The sequence below is a fragment of the Triturus cristatus genome, chromosome 2_1, assembly GCF_964204655.1.
Source record: "Triturus cristatus chromosome 2_1, aTriCri1.1, whole genome shotgun sequence".
NCBI classification, from domain to species: domain Eukaryota; kingdom Metazoa; phylum Chordata; class Amphibia; order Caudata; family Salamandridae; genus Triturus; species Triturus cristatus.
The window spans coordinates 1,142,793,112-1,142,811,241 of NC_140581.1; the positions used below are offsets into that span (position 1 = coordinate 1,142,793,112).

General features: G+C 46.7%; 1 protein-coding gene across 1 annotated transcript in view; it reads left to right on the plus strand.

Moving 5' to 3' along the window:
• ABRAXAS1 (abraxas 1, BRCA1 A complex subunit) overlaps positions 1–18,130 on the plus strand; it is a 210,143-nt gene that overhangs the window by 67,737 nt on the left and 124,276 nt on the right. The window contains exon 4 of the mRNA XM_085636577.1: positions 11,618–11,684. Coding sequence (XP_085492703.1) covers positions 11,618–11,684 — 67 coding nt within the window. The remainder of the gene's footprint in view (positions 1–11,617; positions 11,685–18,130) is intronic.

Consider the following 18,130-nt stretch of genomic DNA (forward strand, 5'->3'; position numbering starts at 1 on the left):
TCTGTCGAAATCCTCCATACTAAATCTCGCGCTCCCCGAAGGTGAGGCGACGCAGCTCCGAGGACAGACCTCTCTACAATGGGCTAAACGATCTCTTCTATTTCTATACTTAGGCATTCAGCTCACTCCAAGGATAGAATATCTATATAGGGTCAATTACCCCTTGTTGATGTCTCAACTCCAGCAGGACCTTAAGCGCTGGAAACCACTGTACATCCCCTGGCCCGGATGGATAAATGCTGTCAAAATGACAGTACTACCAACATTTCTTTACTTCTTTCAGGCGCTCCCAGTTGACTTAGTCCGTGACTTGTTACCCAGAGTGCGCACCCTTATCCCTAAATTGATATGGCAGGGTGGAAGGCCACGCCTCCCGTTCCACTTGTTACGGCGCTCCAAAAAGGAAAGGGGGTAGCGCTACCAGATTTCTCACTATATTACCATGCAGCACAGTTAAGAGTGGTGGTAGAATGGTCCATGAAGGAGTCCGATAAACATTGGCTCCACATGGACAGATCGATCTGGGATATCCTCTGGAAACAGAAAAAAGATAGGCCAGTGAACGCATACCTCAGCACCCCGACACAAACCACCCTCAAAGTTTGGGATGAGGTCACGAAAAAGGAGGGATGGATATCTTTCCCTTCCCCGACTTTCCACCACCTTTGAGAGAAGGCCCTTTTGATCGGTGGTGGGAAGGGGGTTGTTTGATGGTCTCAGACATGTCCCACAATTTTGATGTGCTCACATTTGGGAGCTGTCAAAGGGAGTTCCAGGTCCCAAAAGGGGAACATTTCCATTACCTACAAATCAAAGAATGGGTATCCCAGCCACAGATGAGGGACGCCACTACTAGAGAACATACACCGATAGAACAGCTGGTACAGAAGGCGAGCACCATAAAAGGGGCAATCTCCTCACTGTATGCTATGTTATTATCGATAGCACATGCACCACGAGCACGATACATGCGTTTTTGGGAGTGAGTGATCGGGAGAGATATTACAGTGGAGGAATGGAAGCATATATGGGGGGAACTAGCCAAGAACAACCACTCAGTGGCCTTGAAGGAGGTCCATTACAAGACACTTTTTGACTGGTAAAAAGATCTTCCCAGACATTTCCGCTCTCTGTTGGCGAGGCTGCGGCCTGCAGGGGGACTTTCGCCACATATGGTGAGATTGCCCCGCTATCCGTACTTTTTGGGAGGAAATCCTATCTCACATTAAAGACATACTTGGTTACCCCATTCCGACATCTATAGAGGGAACTCTCCTGGGCTTCAGGGATCCTGCTCTAGAACACCAGACAAAAGCAGACAAGGCAATAATGTGGGCGTGCTTACGGGCGGCCAAAATAACAATAGCAGCAGCCTGGAAAAAGAAGGAAGCGCCAGCTATATTGTTGTGGCACTCCCGGCTCTGGAGAATTATCACCATGGAAAGATTAGCCGATATTTTTAGAGACTAGTACAAGTACTTTGAATACAAGTGGGGTCCGTTTGTAGCCTTTCTGTCTCGTGGCTTACCATCGGCGGTTTGCCCACCTTTCATACGAGCCATGCAGCTATTCCAGTTCTAAATATGTCTTAAGTGGAGACTCGTGCCATGTCGCGCGGAATAGCAGTGTCTTAAAGGGGAATAGATGATAGGTTAAACCTCCCTTCTTTTAGACGCACTTCTGAAGGTCCGACAGTTGGTTTCAGAGGTACCACCACCAGAGGGGTTTGTTTGTTGTCATAGTTTGGGGAACATCCCTAATGTTTGATCCAATAAAACAGACATGACTTGTAACACGGGAAACTGACTCATACTAGCTGCGGTTAACTGACTCCTACTAGACAAGACTCATACAGACAAGAGAAACTGGACTCATACTAGTTGCGGGTATATATACGAGGTCCTGTGTACTCTCCTGTGTACCATGTGATATTTGAATGTCCTGTTGAAGAAAAAGACCTTTGACAAAAGTATAAATTGCAGCTCTAGCACAGATTCAGCCCTGAGATTCGTCTAAGAAGAGGGTTACTGCATCATCCCCAGTATTGAACCCAGAGGCGCTGCTCCCTTTCATCTGAGCTCAAAGAGATGGTGAAAAAGACCGGACTGAGGGAAGCACTGGGAATAGTGGCCTGGAGCTGGGAGCTTGGGACAGTTGCATAGGAGAACGGGAATGAGTGCCGCAAGCCAACTCCACACCTCCATTTTCATCAGTATTGTTTTAATACTTTATCCTGTACCTCTTGAAACATGCAAAACAATGTAAAGGCGTCCGTATTTTTTACCTATGCCTTATTTTAAACTCTTAATTTACTTAGAAGTGAAGACTATATGTCTCTTTTCCTAGAGTTTTGTACACAACATTACATCCCTTTTAACACATGACTTCCCTATCAAAGGAAAAATTCCATATGTCCCCTTCCTTGGGGGTCTTATTGCTTTTTTTTTCATAAACATATTTTATTGATTTTATGGAGATCAATGCAAGATTACTATACGATAAAGGACATGAATAATGACATTTGTGAGTAGACAGAAGTGACATTCCACTGCATATCCAGTATTGTAGGATAACATTTTGAACAGAAACAACATCAAGAACCGCATCATACCAAGCTGGAATCTGCGCTTAATCTTGTGCCTACGTCTCATGATATATGTGTCCCCATTGTGGGTGTAGAGTAACCGTGAATGGTGACAGAATTAACAGTTTGCAATAAGAACAAGCATTGGCATAGCCAATAGGTCTCGCCTTTGGGACCTTATAAGTGTTTAGTTATCCAGCACAATATACTTGGTGCAACAACATCAACTGTTGCATGGCTAAACACTTATAAAGTCCCAAAGGCGAGACCTATTGGCTATGCCAATGCTTGTTTAATCCATGACAGTGATCTGAGGAAGTTCAAAGGTAATATTCCGCTATAGTTCACATTGCATTGGGAGGAAGTTTAACTAAAAGGGGAGTAAGAAAAAGGTACATTTATTCTGACTAGTGTTGACAATCCAGAAAAGTACCTTCAGCGGCTTTAGCTGGTTAAGACTTAGAAATATCTGCATAATTCCCAACCCCTCTAGGATGTGGTTATACTGCCCATTCAAGCCCTAGTTTTATTTAGGAACAATTGCGTGGTTACGTTGCGTTCTGGATATGTCTCCTTAAGAGGGCACCAGTAAGCTTTTCCTTCATGGAACTAACATTCAATAAAATTATATTTTACACGTTAATACTGGAAAACTTTCTGTTACCCCAGAATGCATATGTCTTCACAGACAATCTTCGAATATTTGAAAGTAAGGCAAAGCTGATATACGCGTTCATTTTCTATGACAAATCATATTTGTTTACACTACAACAAACTCCTAATTGAGTCCAAATGATTTCTGGAGTTTTAAAAAGAATCTGGTTTTGTACACGAGACCAAAAAAGATTAAAAATCAATTTAGTGTTCAGCGTAGTGTAGATGTGCTGCTTCATTGCAACACCCGAAAATAAAAGACACAGACAAATGAGTAATTTCTTTTCATGAAAATTTAAATCCAGGCTTGTCTCTCATTTCATGAACCAGCCGTGCTGAATGAAACGTATTTCAAAGAGGACTGAAGTTGTTCGTAACCACGAAGTGAAATTTAAATTTTTCTGGATAGCCATACAACATTTGCATATAAAAAGTGCAAGTGACGAGCTATACGGAAGGGCACTTGACTATTTGTCCATTTTGAAAATGTAACTTGAGTTTGGGAAAAGGGACACGTTTTTTCAATCTAATTATGTTTTTTTTATAGAGCTTGAACGTGGCTTCGGAAAGCAGTGGTGAAAGGGGCGTGGCAGGGGAAGGGGATTACATGGTTGGCTCAAATTTATTTTGCTAAAACTGGCGCCCTAGATCACGCTAAAATAAATGATTTATTGCCTCCAGCAAATTTTTGCCGGTCTTTGGATCGAAATACAAAAATAGAACAATTTTTTTCAGGGGGAAAGCGGATATATATTTTCCTAAATTTGAAATAAACTGTACTCAAACCTGACGCTCTTTTGATCTCTGGCCGGGGTCAGACCAATCAGGCGCGGGCGCGAGGCCTTGGGTGAGTGATTGCTGGCGCTTTATGGTGACGTTGACAGCCTACAAACATTTCGCTGCCTTATGGCCATATATCAGCCCCTTTTCAATGTCCTAACGTGCTGCACTTCGGGGGCACTCCACGGCCCCGCGTCTAAATATACGATTGGCAGATTTGATTAACAAGCATTGTTAAATGCATTAGGTTTCGCCTATTAATTATTAATATGCTGTTGCAAGTTGTAAGTTATTCCTTGGTGAGTAGTTGTGCAATTTAAGTCACTGAAACTTCGTTAAAGTGTTATTATTTGAGCTGTTGTGGTGTTTATCACAGGTAGATGTAAAGTTTTCTTTTATGCACCACGAGTATGTAATGTATTTTAGTGTGCAGATGTGCTACCCGGCCTATACCACGAGTAGATATCGTTTGTTGAAGTGTTTGCAAGACCAGGCTTACCTCGCGCTCCGGTATAACCACCAACAGAGTCTAACTTTTACCACCAAAGGTAGAGTTGGGCTGTAGCAGTCTGTGCCCTAAGGGAATCAAGAGCTGGTTTACCATGCACCCACGTTCATGTGTGAGATGTTCCGGTGCACACCAGTGGCAGAAGTGAACTAATTCCGTGTGCGCCATGTAAGACATGAGGTGTACTAGTGTGAACACTACCAAACGCGGGCGTTCTTGTTTGTGCTAATGGCAGATTTAAGGTGTTCTAGCGTGAACCACTTCTGATTTTAGAACTGTTTTAGTGTGCACCGCTTATAGATGTAAAATGCTACATAGTGCAACACTGACAGACCTGAAGTGTTCTAGCACGCAAGGCGGGAAGATGTGAGTTTCTTTAGCACACACCGACTCACACGTTAGGCTTTTTATGTAGATCACAGGCAGACGTAAGGTATTCCAGGGTGGGCATCACTGTTGTGCCACACATGACGTGTCGTACACATGCGTTGTGCGGGTGCAAACCCCGGACAGATGTGTCTACGGGGCAGGGATGGGAGCTGTCTAATGGATTCCTGCCAGCCCTAAAAAACAATCCTGCAATTACCTTACCTCAGTTGTAATAAAATTGCACAGCTGTTGTACTGGGTGTGTTTATGTAGTTCGTGAAATCTGCATCTTAACCAGCAATGTCAGCTCGACCCCTCAGGGCCAACGCTGTGCCCCTGTATTCCCTACCTGGGAACCCCTTGTGCGCACCGTGCCTTCAGAGACAGCCCGTGGTGAATCAATTGAGAGAAACAATTGCTGCACTAATTAATATTCCTGCTACTGGGCTCTGCATGCCTGTCAAACCGATTCTGAAATATCACGTGATTTTTTAGTGACTGAACGGGGGTCTCCTGAATGCATGAAAAGGAACTCTCTTAGACCTCATTAACAACTAAGAGACAGCAAAAGAGAAAAAAAAGTGAGACTGGAGAGGGCGTAGTATGGAAAGCTTGTTTGTGACCAAGAACGGAAGAGGTGCAAGAATTACAGAGTGTGATAGAAACCGAGAGAAATTGAAACAAGAACCAGGAGGAAAGATAGACCCTGTACAAGAGAGTGATGGACACTGCCAAGAGAGACAAGACAGTTGTTGGGAGAAGGAGGATCCTGCGCGGCCGCGTGGAAATGAAAGCGATCGCGGACGCGTGAAAGTGAAAGCGATCGCGCTAAGGCCACGCTATTTAAAAGCACGCCGCCATGTGCGCGCACGTGTGCGACGGGAAGACAAAATGGCATGGGACTGTCCACTTTCCCACGGACACGCACAGGCTGTCTGCATTGGACAGATGGCGAGAGCAGCCATCTTTGTCCATGCAGACGCGTGCATGAGCCCACGGCGGAGAATAGATTCCAAAAGGTCTCTGACGAGACAGCGCATGCGCTGCTTTCGCCAGGCGAGACCTAAAAAGGTACCCCCTAAGTTATTGTAGGTCCAAGAGGAGGGCGAAATAGCAGATTCTGAGAGAGAGAGCCTCTTACATAACCTATATTGCTTTCAAATATGGCCTCCTAGGGCTCAATAACCAAACAAAACCCCCAAATCAGTCAGACATCAAAACTTATTCAGAAAATATATTTTATTATTGATATTCTTCATATCAATGTTCACAAGGATATGAGAGGCAACATAAAACAAAATTCACTGTGTTAATACAGTTGAGAACTGATTGTTTTTTTTTTTTTTTTTTTTTTTTTTAAAAACCTTTATTTGTACATAGTAAAAGAACAAATACGGGCCTACAACCATCAGGCCGGCCACAATACGGTTGAGCACAGAGACAAACAATACATCCCCTGTGCGTCAAGGTCAAGATTAGCAACGATTCAGGATTCATACACTGGAGGGATCCTTGACACCGGGGGAAGGAGAAGTGAAGGTTAATTTTAAGGTTTTCAAAAAAATTTTTTTTTTATCGAGAAAAAAGTCAGTAAAGGATAGAAACAAGGAGATTCGAGTCCGCGAGTCGGCTTCATACACTGGAGAGCAGCAGCATCATTAAAACAGCCATAGAAAATCTCATACAGTAAGGCGATGCAATTAGATAACAGGATCATCACAGTAGTCAATACGCACCCCCTAAAAGCCGCCCCCACTCCATCCACCCCACACCCGGACCCCGAATCGAAACAAGTATAGCGCAGAGACATGAAAGAAAGAGGCCCATAGAACTAAAAAGAAACAGTAAATTACCCCCCCACCCTACACCAATGCGGAGGCTATGGCCTACCCCCCCCCCAGCATAGTGCCTGTCGCCCAATGAACCCGAAATATAGACGAGAGAGAAAGTAGGAATAGAGTAAAGAAACTAAGAGAAGAAAGAAGAAAGGAGGCGGGGAGGAGCCCACGTATCCTCAGGAGCGCCCGACACCACCGGCCAATCAAGCCTCCACACACTGAAACCCCACTACACCCAAAGGCGGTCGTGTGAAGATAGCATGTAACACCACGGAAATGAAGGCAGACAGATCGCGACGAGTGCGCACAACATAAGTAGACAATTCCAGTCCCAGTCCAGCCCGGCCGTGAAGCCATGATGATGGAAAGTAATCTAGCCCTGGCCCGATCGCGGGCGTACGATTAGACCCGCCCCCTCGTGAATGCCCCGCATCCCGAACAGACAAAGACAATATGGCCACTTGGGAGAAGATGGAGAAGTAGAGTCACAAAATGGCCGCCGATCATCTATTGAGGTCCCCTTGCACACCATATAAAATCCAGACCTGGCTTGTAAAGTACATGAGTTCCACATAAAAGGAGCCGTAGGCCACCGTGAACGGTTCCTCGAGGTCGCCAGGTGTAGTTCAGCTGGAAACTCCTGCGGGCACGGTGAGGCAGGCAACAACAAAGCAGGCAGCAATGACCGGGGAAACAAAGTATCTGCCATTGAGCAGGAGAGCGATTGATCCTGAGCGCCGGGAAAGCCAAATGCAGACACCAGTGTAGCACCGTTATACCCAGTCGTTGCTTCCCCGCAGGAGGACCACAGCACTGGCAGACTCACGTCTTGTTGATCACAAACGGGGCGCTCACGGCCCGCAGCAGACAGTGTAGAGTCGAACCGCTCACTCAGCGTTTGCAAGCCGACACACAATTGCAGACGAAAGTCCCGCAGGGCAGCCAGAACGGAGCCGTATGTCAGCGGAAGCTGCGTCCCCACAACGGCAGCAATCCGGGACGGCACTGGGGAGCTGGAGTCTGGTAGAGGGAGGGCGAAGCGGGCAGCGGGCGAGACCGGAGCATCACCCCCCAGCAGCGAGCAGGCAATCAGCGCCATGTTTTACCGTAGAACAGTACCGTGGCCAGGGGGGGGATCGTGACAAGGAGGCAATTCCCAACAGGTCTGCGCCGCAACAGGTGAAAGCCAGCAGTCTCTTCCCCTCCCTCGGGCTCTCTTTGCAGCCGACTAGACCATAGAAGAAGGGGGTCTGCAGCCTTCCACAGCGTGGTCCACAGAGCGGGGTAGGAGACCCGCCACACCGGGGCTTACCCTCTAGCTCCAGCCCGTCAGGTGCAGGGTACAGGAGGTGTCCGGGCGTCTCTCTCCCGGCTCTTCTGGCGACCGTACGTGGCGTGAGGCGGGATCGGGACCTCGGGCTCAGATTTGCACCAGCGGGTCCGGTGACTGCGACGCTTCCAGGGGGCCGGCCGAGGCCACAGTAGAGCAAGGGTCCAGGGCGGGGAACAAAGGCACCAAAAACTCCGGCATCCGGGCGGGCTAAGACTTCGGGAAAGCGGCGGCGCAGTCAGCGCGTCGTCGCACGCGTTGCACCTCGAAAATCGGCAAGGATAGGAATCAGGATGATAGTCCGAGGCCAAGGGCCGACGGAGCCGGGCGCTCAAGCGACTGCTCCGGTCGCCATCTTGGCTCCTCCCCCCGAGAACTGATTGTTGAGTCCACACATAGGTTGAGAGATTCAAGTGTTCTTTATTCCAAAATTCGGTACAACCATATTCACAGCCAACGCGTTTCGCCCAAACATGGGCTTCTTCAAGGCACGAATTATAAAACGAGGATGCACAAAGGTGTTCTCAGAAGTGTTAAGAGGATAGCTTAACGTAGAAAAATTCTTGCTAGAGAGTAGTATGTGAGCAATGAGAATGCGTCTGGCAAAGTACGTCAAGAACTGTAATTCCCAAGTACTCCTGGCTATTCAAATTTCAAGAATCTAATTTCAAGGACTGTCCAAAGAAGGCATGTAGCGCCGTAATCGCCGTCGTGTTGGGACAACACAGTTCTTGACGTACTTTGCCAGACGCATTCTCATTGCTCACATACTACTCTCTAGGGTGAATAAAAGGGGGGAAAGAGGACAGCCCTGGCGAGTACCTTGATTTATTGGGAAATGACTTGATATTGTGCCAGATATCCGTACGGCAGCCGTTAAGTCGGTGTATAGCAGCCTTATCAGAGTTATAAGACGGGGACCCATATTTAAATGTCTCAGCAAGATGATCATATAAATCCAGCTTACCAAATCGAAGGCCTTGTCCATGTCGATGAGGAGAAGGGTGGCCGGATCGTCCAGTTGGTCAACAGCCGCAATGGCATTGTGGAGTCTGTGGAGGGTCTTATTGCTTTTAATGCTCCATCTTTTTACACTGTGTTGACATAGTTTCTCCTTTACTAATTTATTTTCTTCCAACAATAATTACTGTTATTGAAGTCCTTCTTAGGCCTGGCTTAACAGCACAGCTATTGTAAGACTTAACTGATCACCAAAAAAGAGCTTTAAGAAGCAGTCCATGAGAGTGGCTTAGGTTCCGCCCACATGTTGCTGGTTCCTCTTTAGAAAGCTTTTGATTGGGTAGAAGGTGTGTACCTGCATTAAAAACAGTGGTTGTGTTGCACTTTTTGCCTTGTTGGAAACCTTAACTCCGTAGAACAGACCTAAGTTGATTATGTTAACAAGCCAGTGACCAAGGCTACATACCTGATCAGTTAATTGGCAAAGGGTATGTCAGATGCCATAAGTCTGATCTATTTATTATGAAGAGTTAAAGCAAAGGCAGAAAGCCTGACCTGTTTTTGTGAAAAGCATAGGTTAAAGCCAATAGGCCTTTCAGGGTGGATTATTATTATACTTTAAGGCCAATAGACCAGTATTTTGATGCTAAGATGCCCACTCTGACATACCCAGGAGGTTGACAGTTTGCACTATGAGAATCCTTGTTAGGTTTTCTTAATAGAGGCTGTACAGTTTTTGCCAACTGTAATTTTATGCATATTCGTAATATGAATGTGTGCGCTATGCCCTACACAGTATACTTGAGTTTGATATGATAAGCCAATGACAAAGGTTATAAGTGTTATAGGTTGAATGGGAAAAAATGTCTCGGATGTCATAGGTCTGATCTGTTTATTTAAAAAGTTATAACAAAGGAAGTAGTACTTCATTTATTGTGAATAGCAAATTTTAAACCAAAAAGGCATTAAAGAGGGACTTGTCACTACAATGTTGTAAAGCCTCTTGACAGATATTTTGTTACGTGGTAATGTCACAAATTACCATAGTAGACAATCTCCCTCTGACAAACAGTCGTAATAGTGGATATGCACTTTTAGAATCTTTGCTAGACCATCTTAGAAGGTGTTGCATATTGTTTTTCCAACTGCAAGTGTCTGCATATTTATTATTTCATTCATAGTATTTTATCTCTGTGTTCATATTAAAGTAGTTTATAGATCTGGCTAGACAGATTCAACTGTCTAGCAGGCTCTTGTAAGAAAACACATTCGAGTGTCATTCACATTCTGTTTCCAGCTCTGAAAACATATAGCAAGAGGCACTGGATCAGAACACTTCAGAGTTTCGCTCTATTACCCTTTGAGTGACAGTATTTTCACTTAATCATTTGCCCACCTATCTGAAAAGGATTGTGTTCCAGTACTAGGGCTGATGGGAGAGACCTTCGGGTTTCTATTCTGCATGTCCCATTTCATTGATTTCCTTCTTTCAATTCTATTTTTTTTAAAGTTTCCAACTGCGCCACTAGGCTACTCCCTTATCTTAAATCTCTTCTGCAGGACTGAAACAGGTACCGATCTTGGAATGGTGATGACTATGTTGTATTATTGTTCCAAGATAGCTCCATGCTAGAAGTAACATGACAACCATCTTGAATTGGTACAACAGTGATACAGTATGCACAATACTACTGCCAAGATACCCTCTGTGTGCGTTGTTTACTGAATATGGTATTGTTGTATTACTATTCCAAGATGGCTGACTCATTCCTTCTAAATTTTCAACCATATTGGAACTTTAAGGCAATGGCCCTGCACTATACCATTGCAAGATGGCCCTATGCTGGTATGTTTTATTTTGTACTTATTTGTATTGCACTACGTTTACTCTGCAACTTTTTTTTTGTTCTACCTTCGCTCTTTTTTAATGTATCTTACATGTTTGTGTATGTGTTTTATTGTAGTTGGGTAAATTGTCTAATGCACAAGTGAGTCAGTGGGTGAATGCAAGAGGAAGTAACAGAGTTAATGTATGATTAGTTAGTTATTGAGTGAGCACCAGTGACTGAGAAGACACATTCAGTTAGAAGTCATGACTATTGTCATTAACAGTGTTTTTTGTTTTAATGTTTGCACAATACTATTAATTCACGGATACTCACTTTTTATGTCGAGCATTCGAGACCTCTTTTATATACTTTAATATATACTTTAGTATATTCTCATATGTGTATGTACTTGGTGGGCTGTGGAGATAAGCCCTAGGACTTGTCTGCTTCCGCTTAGGGACTTTCTTTTCTGTTCAACTGCCCCTATTTAACTGTCTTGATGGAAAATGACCAGCAGAGGTCAGTAAAATACCAGAGTTGCTTTCTGCTGAAAGGCAATATTTCTCTCCATGTGTTCCCATACCTGGCATGTCACACAGTTTGGTGCTTACTTTCCCTCCATGTGAAAGATCAGTAGATGTTTCAGCACTCAGGCCCCAAAGGCGAGACCGAATGCATTGCAAATGCTTGTTTCTTTTTGTACTTTATGTGGCAATATTCACTTTATTTGTGCTTCTCATCTAACAAGCTGGTATTCTTTTTGCAGTTTTTACAATTCGGCGGGAGACATTGATGAGAAGGCACTGAAGAAAATACTGTCTGGTCACAGAAAGGTAAGGCTTGGGTGCTGCTTTACCTCCTTTACCTTACCAAGAGTAGCTCTCCTTGTTAGAGTAGTTTTCTTGAACATTTCTCTATGCCTTAACTTTTTTTTTAAGTCCATTATTAAGTTTTCTCCCAAATTCTTCTGCAAAATTCTTGCTCTTGAAAGCTTTTTTCAGGCGGCTCTCTTAGATACTCAGTCTTCATTTTGTTTTTTTTTACACTTTTTGATTTTTTTACACTTTAGCATGGAAACTTTTGGATATTTATCTTCTGCAGTCTTATTTCAAAGCATGTAAAAGTCCTTCATATAGTCACGACCCAACTTTTCTTTAAACTCCAATTATGGACCCACATGTGATGGACAGTATGCTATGCATGGAACACAGTAATAGCACTGCATGTATACAGCAGGTGTCCTAACGTTTCACTCCTTAACAGTAACTCAAAAAGCTTTCCTAATGGACAGCAGGATATTGTTCCTACCTTGTGCTAAAAAAAGTCAAGTATCATGGATATCAAAGTCAAATATTTTCACAACACTCGCAACACAACCCATCTTTAGCACCGGTTTGCAGGAAAATACTGCCTTGCCATAATTTGTTATGCCAAACTGTTTCCTGCTGAGTGATCTTTGACTTTGTAACCCCTTACAAAGTCACTATGTAAGATGGGTTCTGAACTTGTTGATTGTAGAACAAAGTTGGGTAACATTAGCGTATGGAATGTGACATTAAAGTACTGGTCTTCAAAAAATGTGATTCCTTTATCAATGCTACACCTTATCATTTTCTTACATTTAGGATGAAACATTTAATATTTTGTGAGCAAGCAAATATCCCTAAGAATATTGAAAGAAGAGCGAAAACAGAGGAAATATCATTAAAGTAAAGCCCACACATCACATTTTATTTTATCATATTTTCCCCTATCAGCCAGTATATTGAATGGACAATTTATTGTAAGCGAGGAATGTTGAAGGTATAAAGGGGTTTTCTGTGATAATTTTTGTCCAAACAAGAAAACGTATGTGGCCATGCACATTGTAAAAATAATATAGGAATTCAGAGAAGCTTTTGAAATGCAGTTTGAGTATTCTCTTTGCCACAGCTTCCGCTCCTTGGACATTCATTTGCAACATCACGTTGGCCTTGCTCCACAGTTTGAAAACCAGTCTTTTACAGATATACCCCCATGTGTTAAACCCCTGGCGAGATCTACTACTGTAATACCCCTTGACAACACAAATCTAATGAACATGGTAAATGTGACCCAAAATGTAGGGTTAACAATGAGAAATAGGTGGTGACTTTTGCCTCGCTACAGCAGACCTACGACTTAGCGCAAACCGAGTACTATAGATATGTGCAGGTCAGGCATTCACTCCTGTCCAACATCCCACCCGGCACGGTGCTTCCTGAGCCCTCTCCCCTTGAAGACAGGCTGCTCGACGGTCATTTGCCCGAAAAAGCTATCTCCCTCACCTATAAAAAACTCATCAACCACACTCCAGACCCCTTGTTGGCACTTAGGAGGAAGTGGGAGGCCGACGGTCTGGAGATTGAAGATGACGAGTGGAGGGAGGCCTTATCATCCCCCAAAGAAGTAGCGATATCAGCTAAGCTGCGACTGATACAACTAAAAATACTCCACAGAGTCTACATCTCGGGTACACGCCTAGTATTGATGGGTAGGAGCGCAGATGGGCTATGTAGGAGGCAGTGTGGGGAGGTGGGGACGTATCTTCACATCATTTGGGAGTGCCCGGCAATACAGGCATACTGGCAGCGGGTGCATGCATGTATACGTATGGTATGGAAGGTTGACCTGCGGCCCGAGGTTAAGAGATGCCTCTTGAACATCTGGAAGCCCACGGACCTACCAGCAATGGGCAAACTATGGGCTACGCTCGGACAGGTGATCGCAAAGCGTAATATAGCACGCATGTGCTGCAGGAGAAAACAGTCTATGTGGCCCGGGGGTGTCCTCGGAAATGGGTGGCAGTTTGGTCAAACTGGAATGAATATCGTGGGCGCTTGTGTGAACCCCCTGCAATTCCCTCACTTGACGAACCCTTAACGCAGTGAAGACCCTTGTAAAATCAGTAAACTATATGCTATAGTATCTTAAGTGCAATGTGTGTATACTGGGCTGCAACTGCTGCAATATACGTAAATGTGATATGTATCGCAATGACCAACAAGTTATGAATGAAAAAAGAATGTTTAATAAAAATAAAAAAACAATGAGAAATAGATTTACCCCCCCCTCACAGACCTTGAGGCCTGTGATTGACTAACGATGCGTGGCTTAAATCAAATTCCGCAAGGCCAATTATTGAAGGGGCAATCGTCTCCTCAGCAAGGGAAAGAGAGTACCATTCCCCCTTGTAGAGAGAGTTAAAAAACTGTTGTAAAAATAGCATCCTGGAACTTAGCAGGTTTGGGCAAAAAACTGAATAATTTATCATGGTTGGCATTGTGGCAAAACCATGATATTGTATGTTTCCAGGAGACTTGGGCCCAGGAAAACATTTATAAAGATGGGTATCTGATAGAGACTACCAGCCGCAGATTCCTTAACGTAGAATTATCCCCAGGCGTGAGACTGGACCTGGAAAACTTTCTTGCCCAGCATCTCTGCGCGCCGGGGGCAACTCCGCCCTGACGTCCTCCGCAGGCGTGACGTCAGCGAGGTCACATAAGCCCCACCCCGACGCGCTGACGTCAGTTTTCTTCATTTCCGCGTGCAACGCGGATCCGGATCGTGTTCCTGGCCTGTTTCAGGCCTTCTTTTTCCTCTTTTGACCGTTTTTCTTGGGAACAGTGTGCGAATGCCTTTGGGCTTCAAGACGTGCTTATCTTGCGCGCGCCAGATGTCGGCAACGGATCCTCACCCCATCTGCATGTGGTGTTTGGGGGAGCACCACGACTCCTCAGACTGTGAGGCGTGTCAGCAAATGAAGCCGAAGTCCCGGCGGGAGCGCCGGAAGAAACTCCTTTCGGCACGCATGTCCGGGTTGTCGTCGTCGCCGCGTCTGTCCCCCACGGATGCCTTCAAGAACCGCTGCCTCCGTCTCCGACATCGTCCTTCTCCCAGGCCGCAAGGGCATCGCTCACCTGTTGGTAAGTGTTGCAGTTAGTCCCCGAGGCCCGGTCCCCGGCCTGTTGGGGGCGTGGGTTCTCCGCGGGTGGTGCGGCCCTGCACGTCGCCACCCTATCCGCCGTTCCCCGGCGCGGGGGCGACCAGAGCCCAGATGGAGGCCTAAGCGGCGGCCTTGCAGGCCTCTTTGGCTCTTCTTCCTTCTCCTTCCCTTCCTGGGACGTTTGCGAATCCCTTGCCGCGTGCGGGGACTTCTGCGGTGTCGCTGGCGGCTCTCACGCCAACAGGTTCGGATCCAGGTTCAGAGGATGTGGTGCCGTCGGGGTGCGGCCCTTCGGGGTTCCCTCCTTCAGACCACGGCGCCTCTGCCTCGCCGCAAACCCCCGCGGGGGTCCCTGTGGTGTCACGGGAGGTTGCCGGGGCTCGGGCGTGTCCTCGAGTCCCCCTCGGTCCTCTGGGCAGGCAGTGGCCTTGTCCAAGGCCGAGGTGATGCCGCTCAGGCGCCGGCGGCTGCTGGCCCTTGCGGCGCCGCAAGGGCCGGCTAGGGGTCAGGGCGTGTCCCCGGGCCCCCCGTCCCTTCACGCAGGCGGCTGCCTCGTCGGAGGACGAGTCAACGCCTTTTCGGCACCGTTCCTTAGCTGCCCCGACTCCAACCCAGCCTTGGGCTCCTGCGCCACGCGTTGTGACGGAGGTTGTTCCGGCGTCTCCTTCAACGCCGGTCGACGTTGACCTAACACCGGTCGCAGACTCTACGGCGTCGGGTCGTTAATTCGTCATCGGATGCCCCCTCCTCCCCAGAGGTTTGGCGGTTGTTGGCTTCATCTTCTCCGGAGACGGGTCGCTGCGTCGTGGCTTTTTCCCCGGCGTCTTCTAAGGACGGCTCTTCGCCGTTGCCGCATCCGCAGTCTTCGCCGGAGGCTCCCCAGGTTCCCCATTCCTCGGTCCCCCTTCTCGGGCTTGGCCTTTCCTTCCTCCGATTGGACTGGGGGACGGCCGCCTTAGCTTGCAGCCGTCGTCCACAGAGGAACTGCTTTTCCCGGCGGTGGGAATCTTGCGCATGGGCGATCCAGCTGGCCATTACCCCACAAATCATCTTCTGGAGGTCCTCCATCAGGGTTCTGGTGGTCGGGAGCTGCTTCTTCCCTTCGAGGTTTCGCTTCACACTTCTCTTTTGGGGGTGGCCCGCCACGGGGCACCCGGTACCCCGCAACTTCTGCACCGCCACCGTCCTGCACCGCATGATCCTGTCTGTCTTTCCCTCCACCAGGGGCCCTCTTTTACAGACTGCCTTTCCCTCCCTGCCATCGGTGTTGTCTCCCCCGTCACGGGAGGCCCGCTGGTTAGATTCCTGGGGGTGCAATATCTTCGCCTCTACCATTGAGCCTTTGCGGGCCCTTAACACACTTTGTGTATTGGCTAGGGCCACTTTTTTTTTTTTTTTTTTAATTTCTTTTTATTGAACAATCACAGAAATGGTCATTGCATACAAAAGGTAGGTGTGAATATCTGTGTTACATTGTCGTCGTCAGACAGAAGTGTCATACAGTAAATCTCGGAACAGTACTAAAGTTATCACATTCTACTCACATACATAGATCATGGCGTTGTTGGTTCGTCAAGGGAGGGGACAGATGGGGGTTGACACACATTTCCTCGATAGTCATTGCATTTAGTCCAGAGCGCTATCCATTATCGGGGACAGCCTCGAGCTACATATACTGTTTTCTCCCGTATCATACACCAATCCATGTCCTCTTGCCATGCGTTGAGTGTTGGTGACGTTGCAGCTCCCCAGAGGCGAGCGATGTTTCGCTTAGCCACCATCTGCCCCAGTGTTACCCAGGTTTTACCCTTCGCATTTAAGTCCGTGGGCTCCCAAATATTCAGGAGACATCTTTTGGCCTCAATTCAAATTTCCGTCCCCCATACCGTGCTCATACATCTAAGGACTTTTTTCCTGTAATGTTGGATTAACGGACACTCCCAGAGTATGTGCAGGAAAGTCCCCTCAAGACCACATTGCCTCCTACATGCCCCGTCTGTGCTCCTGCCCATCAACAACAGTCTGTGCCCAGAAAGGTACACCCGATGGAGAATCTTTAACTGAATCAGCCTTATCTTCGCTGAAAGGGCAACTTCATTAGGGGAAGAGAGTGCATCCTGCCATTCCTCATCGTCTATTTCTAGACCATCCCTCCCCCATTTTTCCCTCAGTGTCCTAAGGGGATCAGGAGTCTGATGTATGAGCTTTTTATTTTTAAGGGATATGGATTTCTCTGGCAGGTGTCCGTCTAGCAGTCTATCTTCGAGGGGAGAGGACTCTGGAAGTACTGAACTTGCTGGGATGTTTGCCTGAAGGGAGTGCCGAACTTGTGCATATCGAAAAAATTCCGAGTCAGCCATCTCATGTGTCTGCTGTAGTGAGGCAAATGTCACCATTCCGCGCGGTCCCCAGAGGTCTCCTATGCGTGAGAGCCCAATTAGATCCCACTTGTCGAACCCCTTGGTACGACCCAGTGCACCCAGGCACTCGGAATCCCAGAGCGGAGTTGCAAGTGTAGGTTTATTTGCCCACCCCGAGCTGCGGTTTACCGTGTGCCAGAGTTGAACCGAGTGCCCCGTAAGAGTATATTTGCTGGGCTTGGAGTATAACGCCCTTGTGAAATCACCTCCCTGGAGAATCCACTTGTCAATGCAAAATGCGGTGTCATCACCACTGTAGTATGTACATTGGTTAATAGCTGAGAGGTGTGCCGTCCAATAATATTTTTTGATATCAGGGAGAGCAATTCCCCCATCTTACCAACCGAGTGTTAGTTTGTGGAGCGAGATACGTGGTTTCCCGTCCCACAATAGGTCCCTTTGCGTAGTTTCAATATCTTTAAAAAACCTCGGTGGGAACAGGTCTGGGTTGTTCTGGAGGGCATAAAGGAAACGTGGCAGTGCCATCATTTTAAAGAGTGCTGCCCGTCCTAGGAGAGACAACGGGAGCGTTTTCCAGGTAGCGGTGTCCCGCTTGAATCTCTGCAAGGGTGGGAGGAGGTTCCGTTCATAGTGTGTCCTGGCATCAGTGGAGATGAAAATGCAGAGGTATTTGAATCCTTCTGCTACTGTCAGAATCGGGCAGTCCTTTGGCATGGAGAGAGGTTTTCCATGTAGGACGTATAATAATGATTTGCTCCAGTTAATGGTGTAACCGGAGTTTCTCCCAAAGCTAGTGAATATGTCTAGAACTACCCGTAATTACTTTTGGGGGGAGATGAGATAGAAGAGGATGTCGTCTGTGTATAGGGAGTTCCGGTCTTCCCACCCTTCGGTCTATTTAAAACTCCGGATAGAAGAGTCTCTTCATATC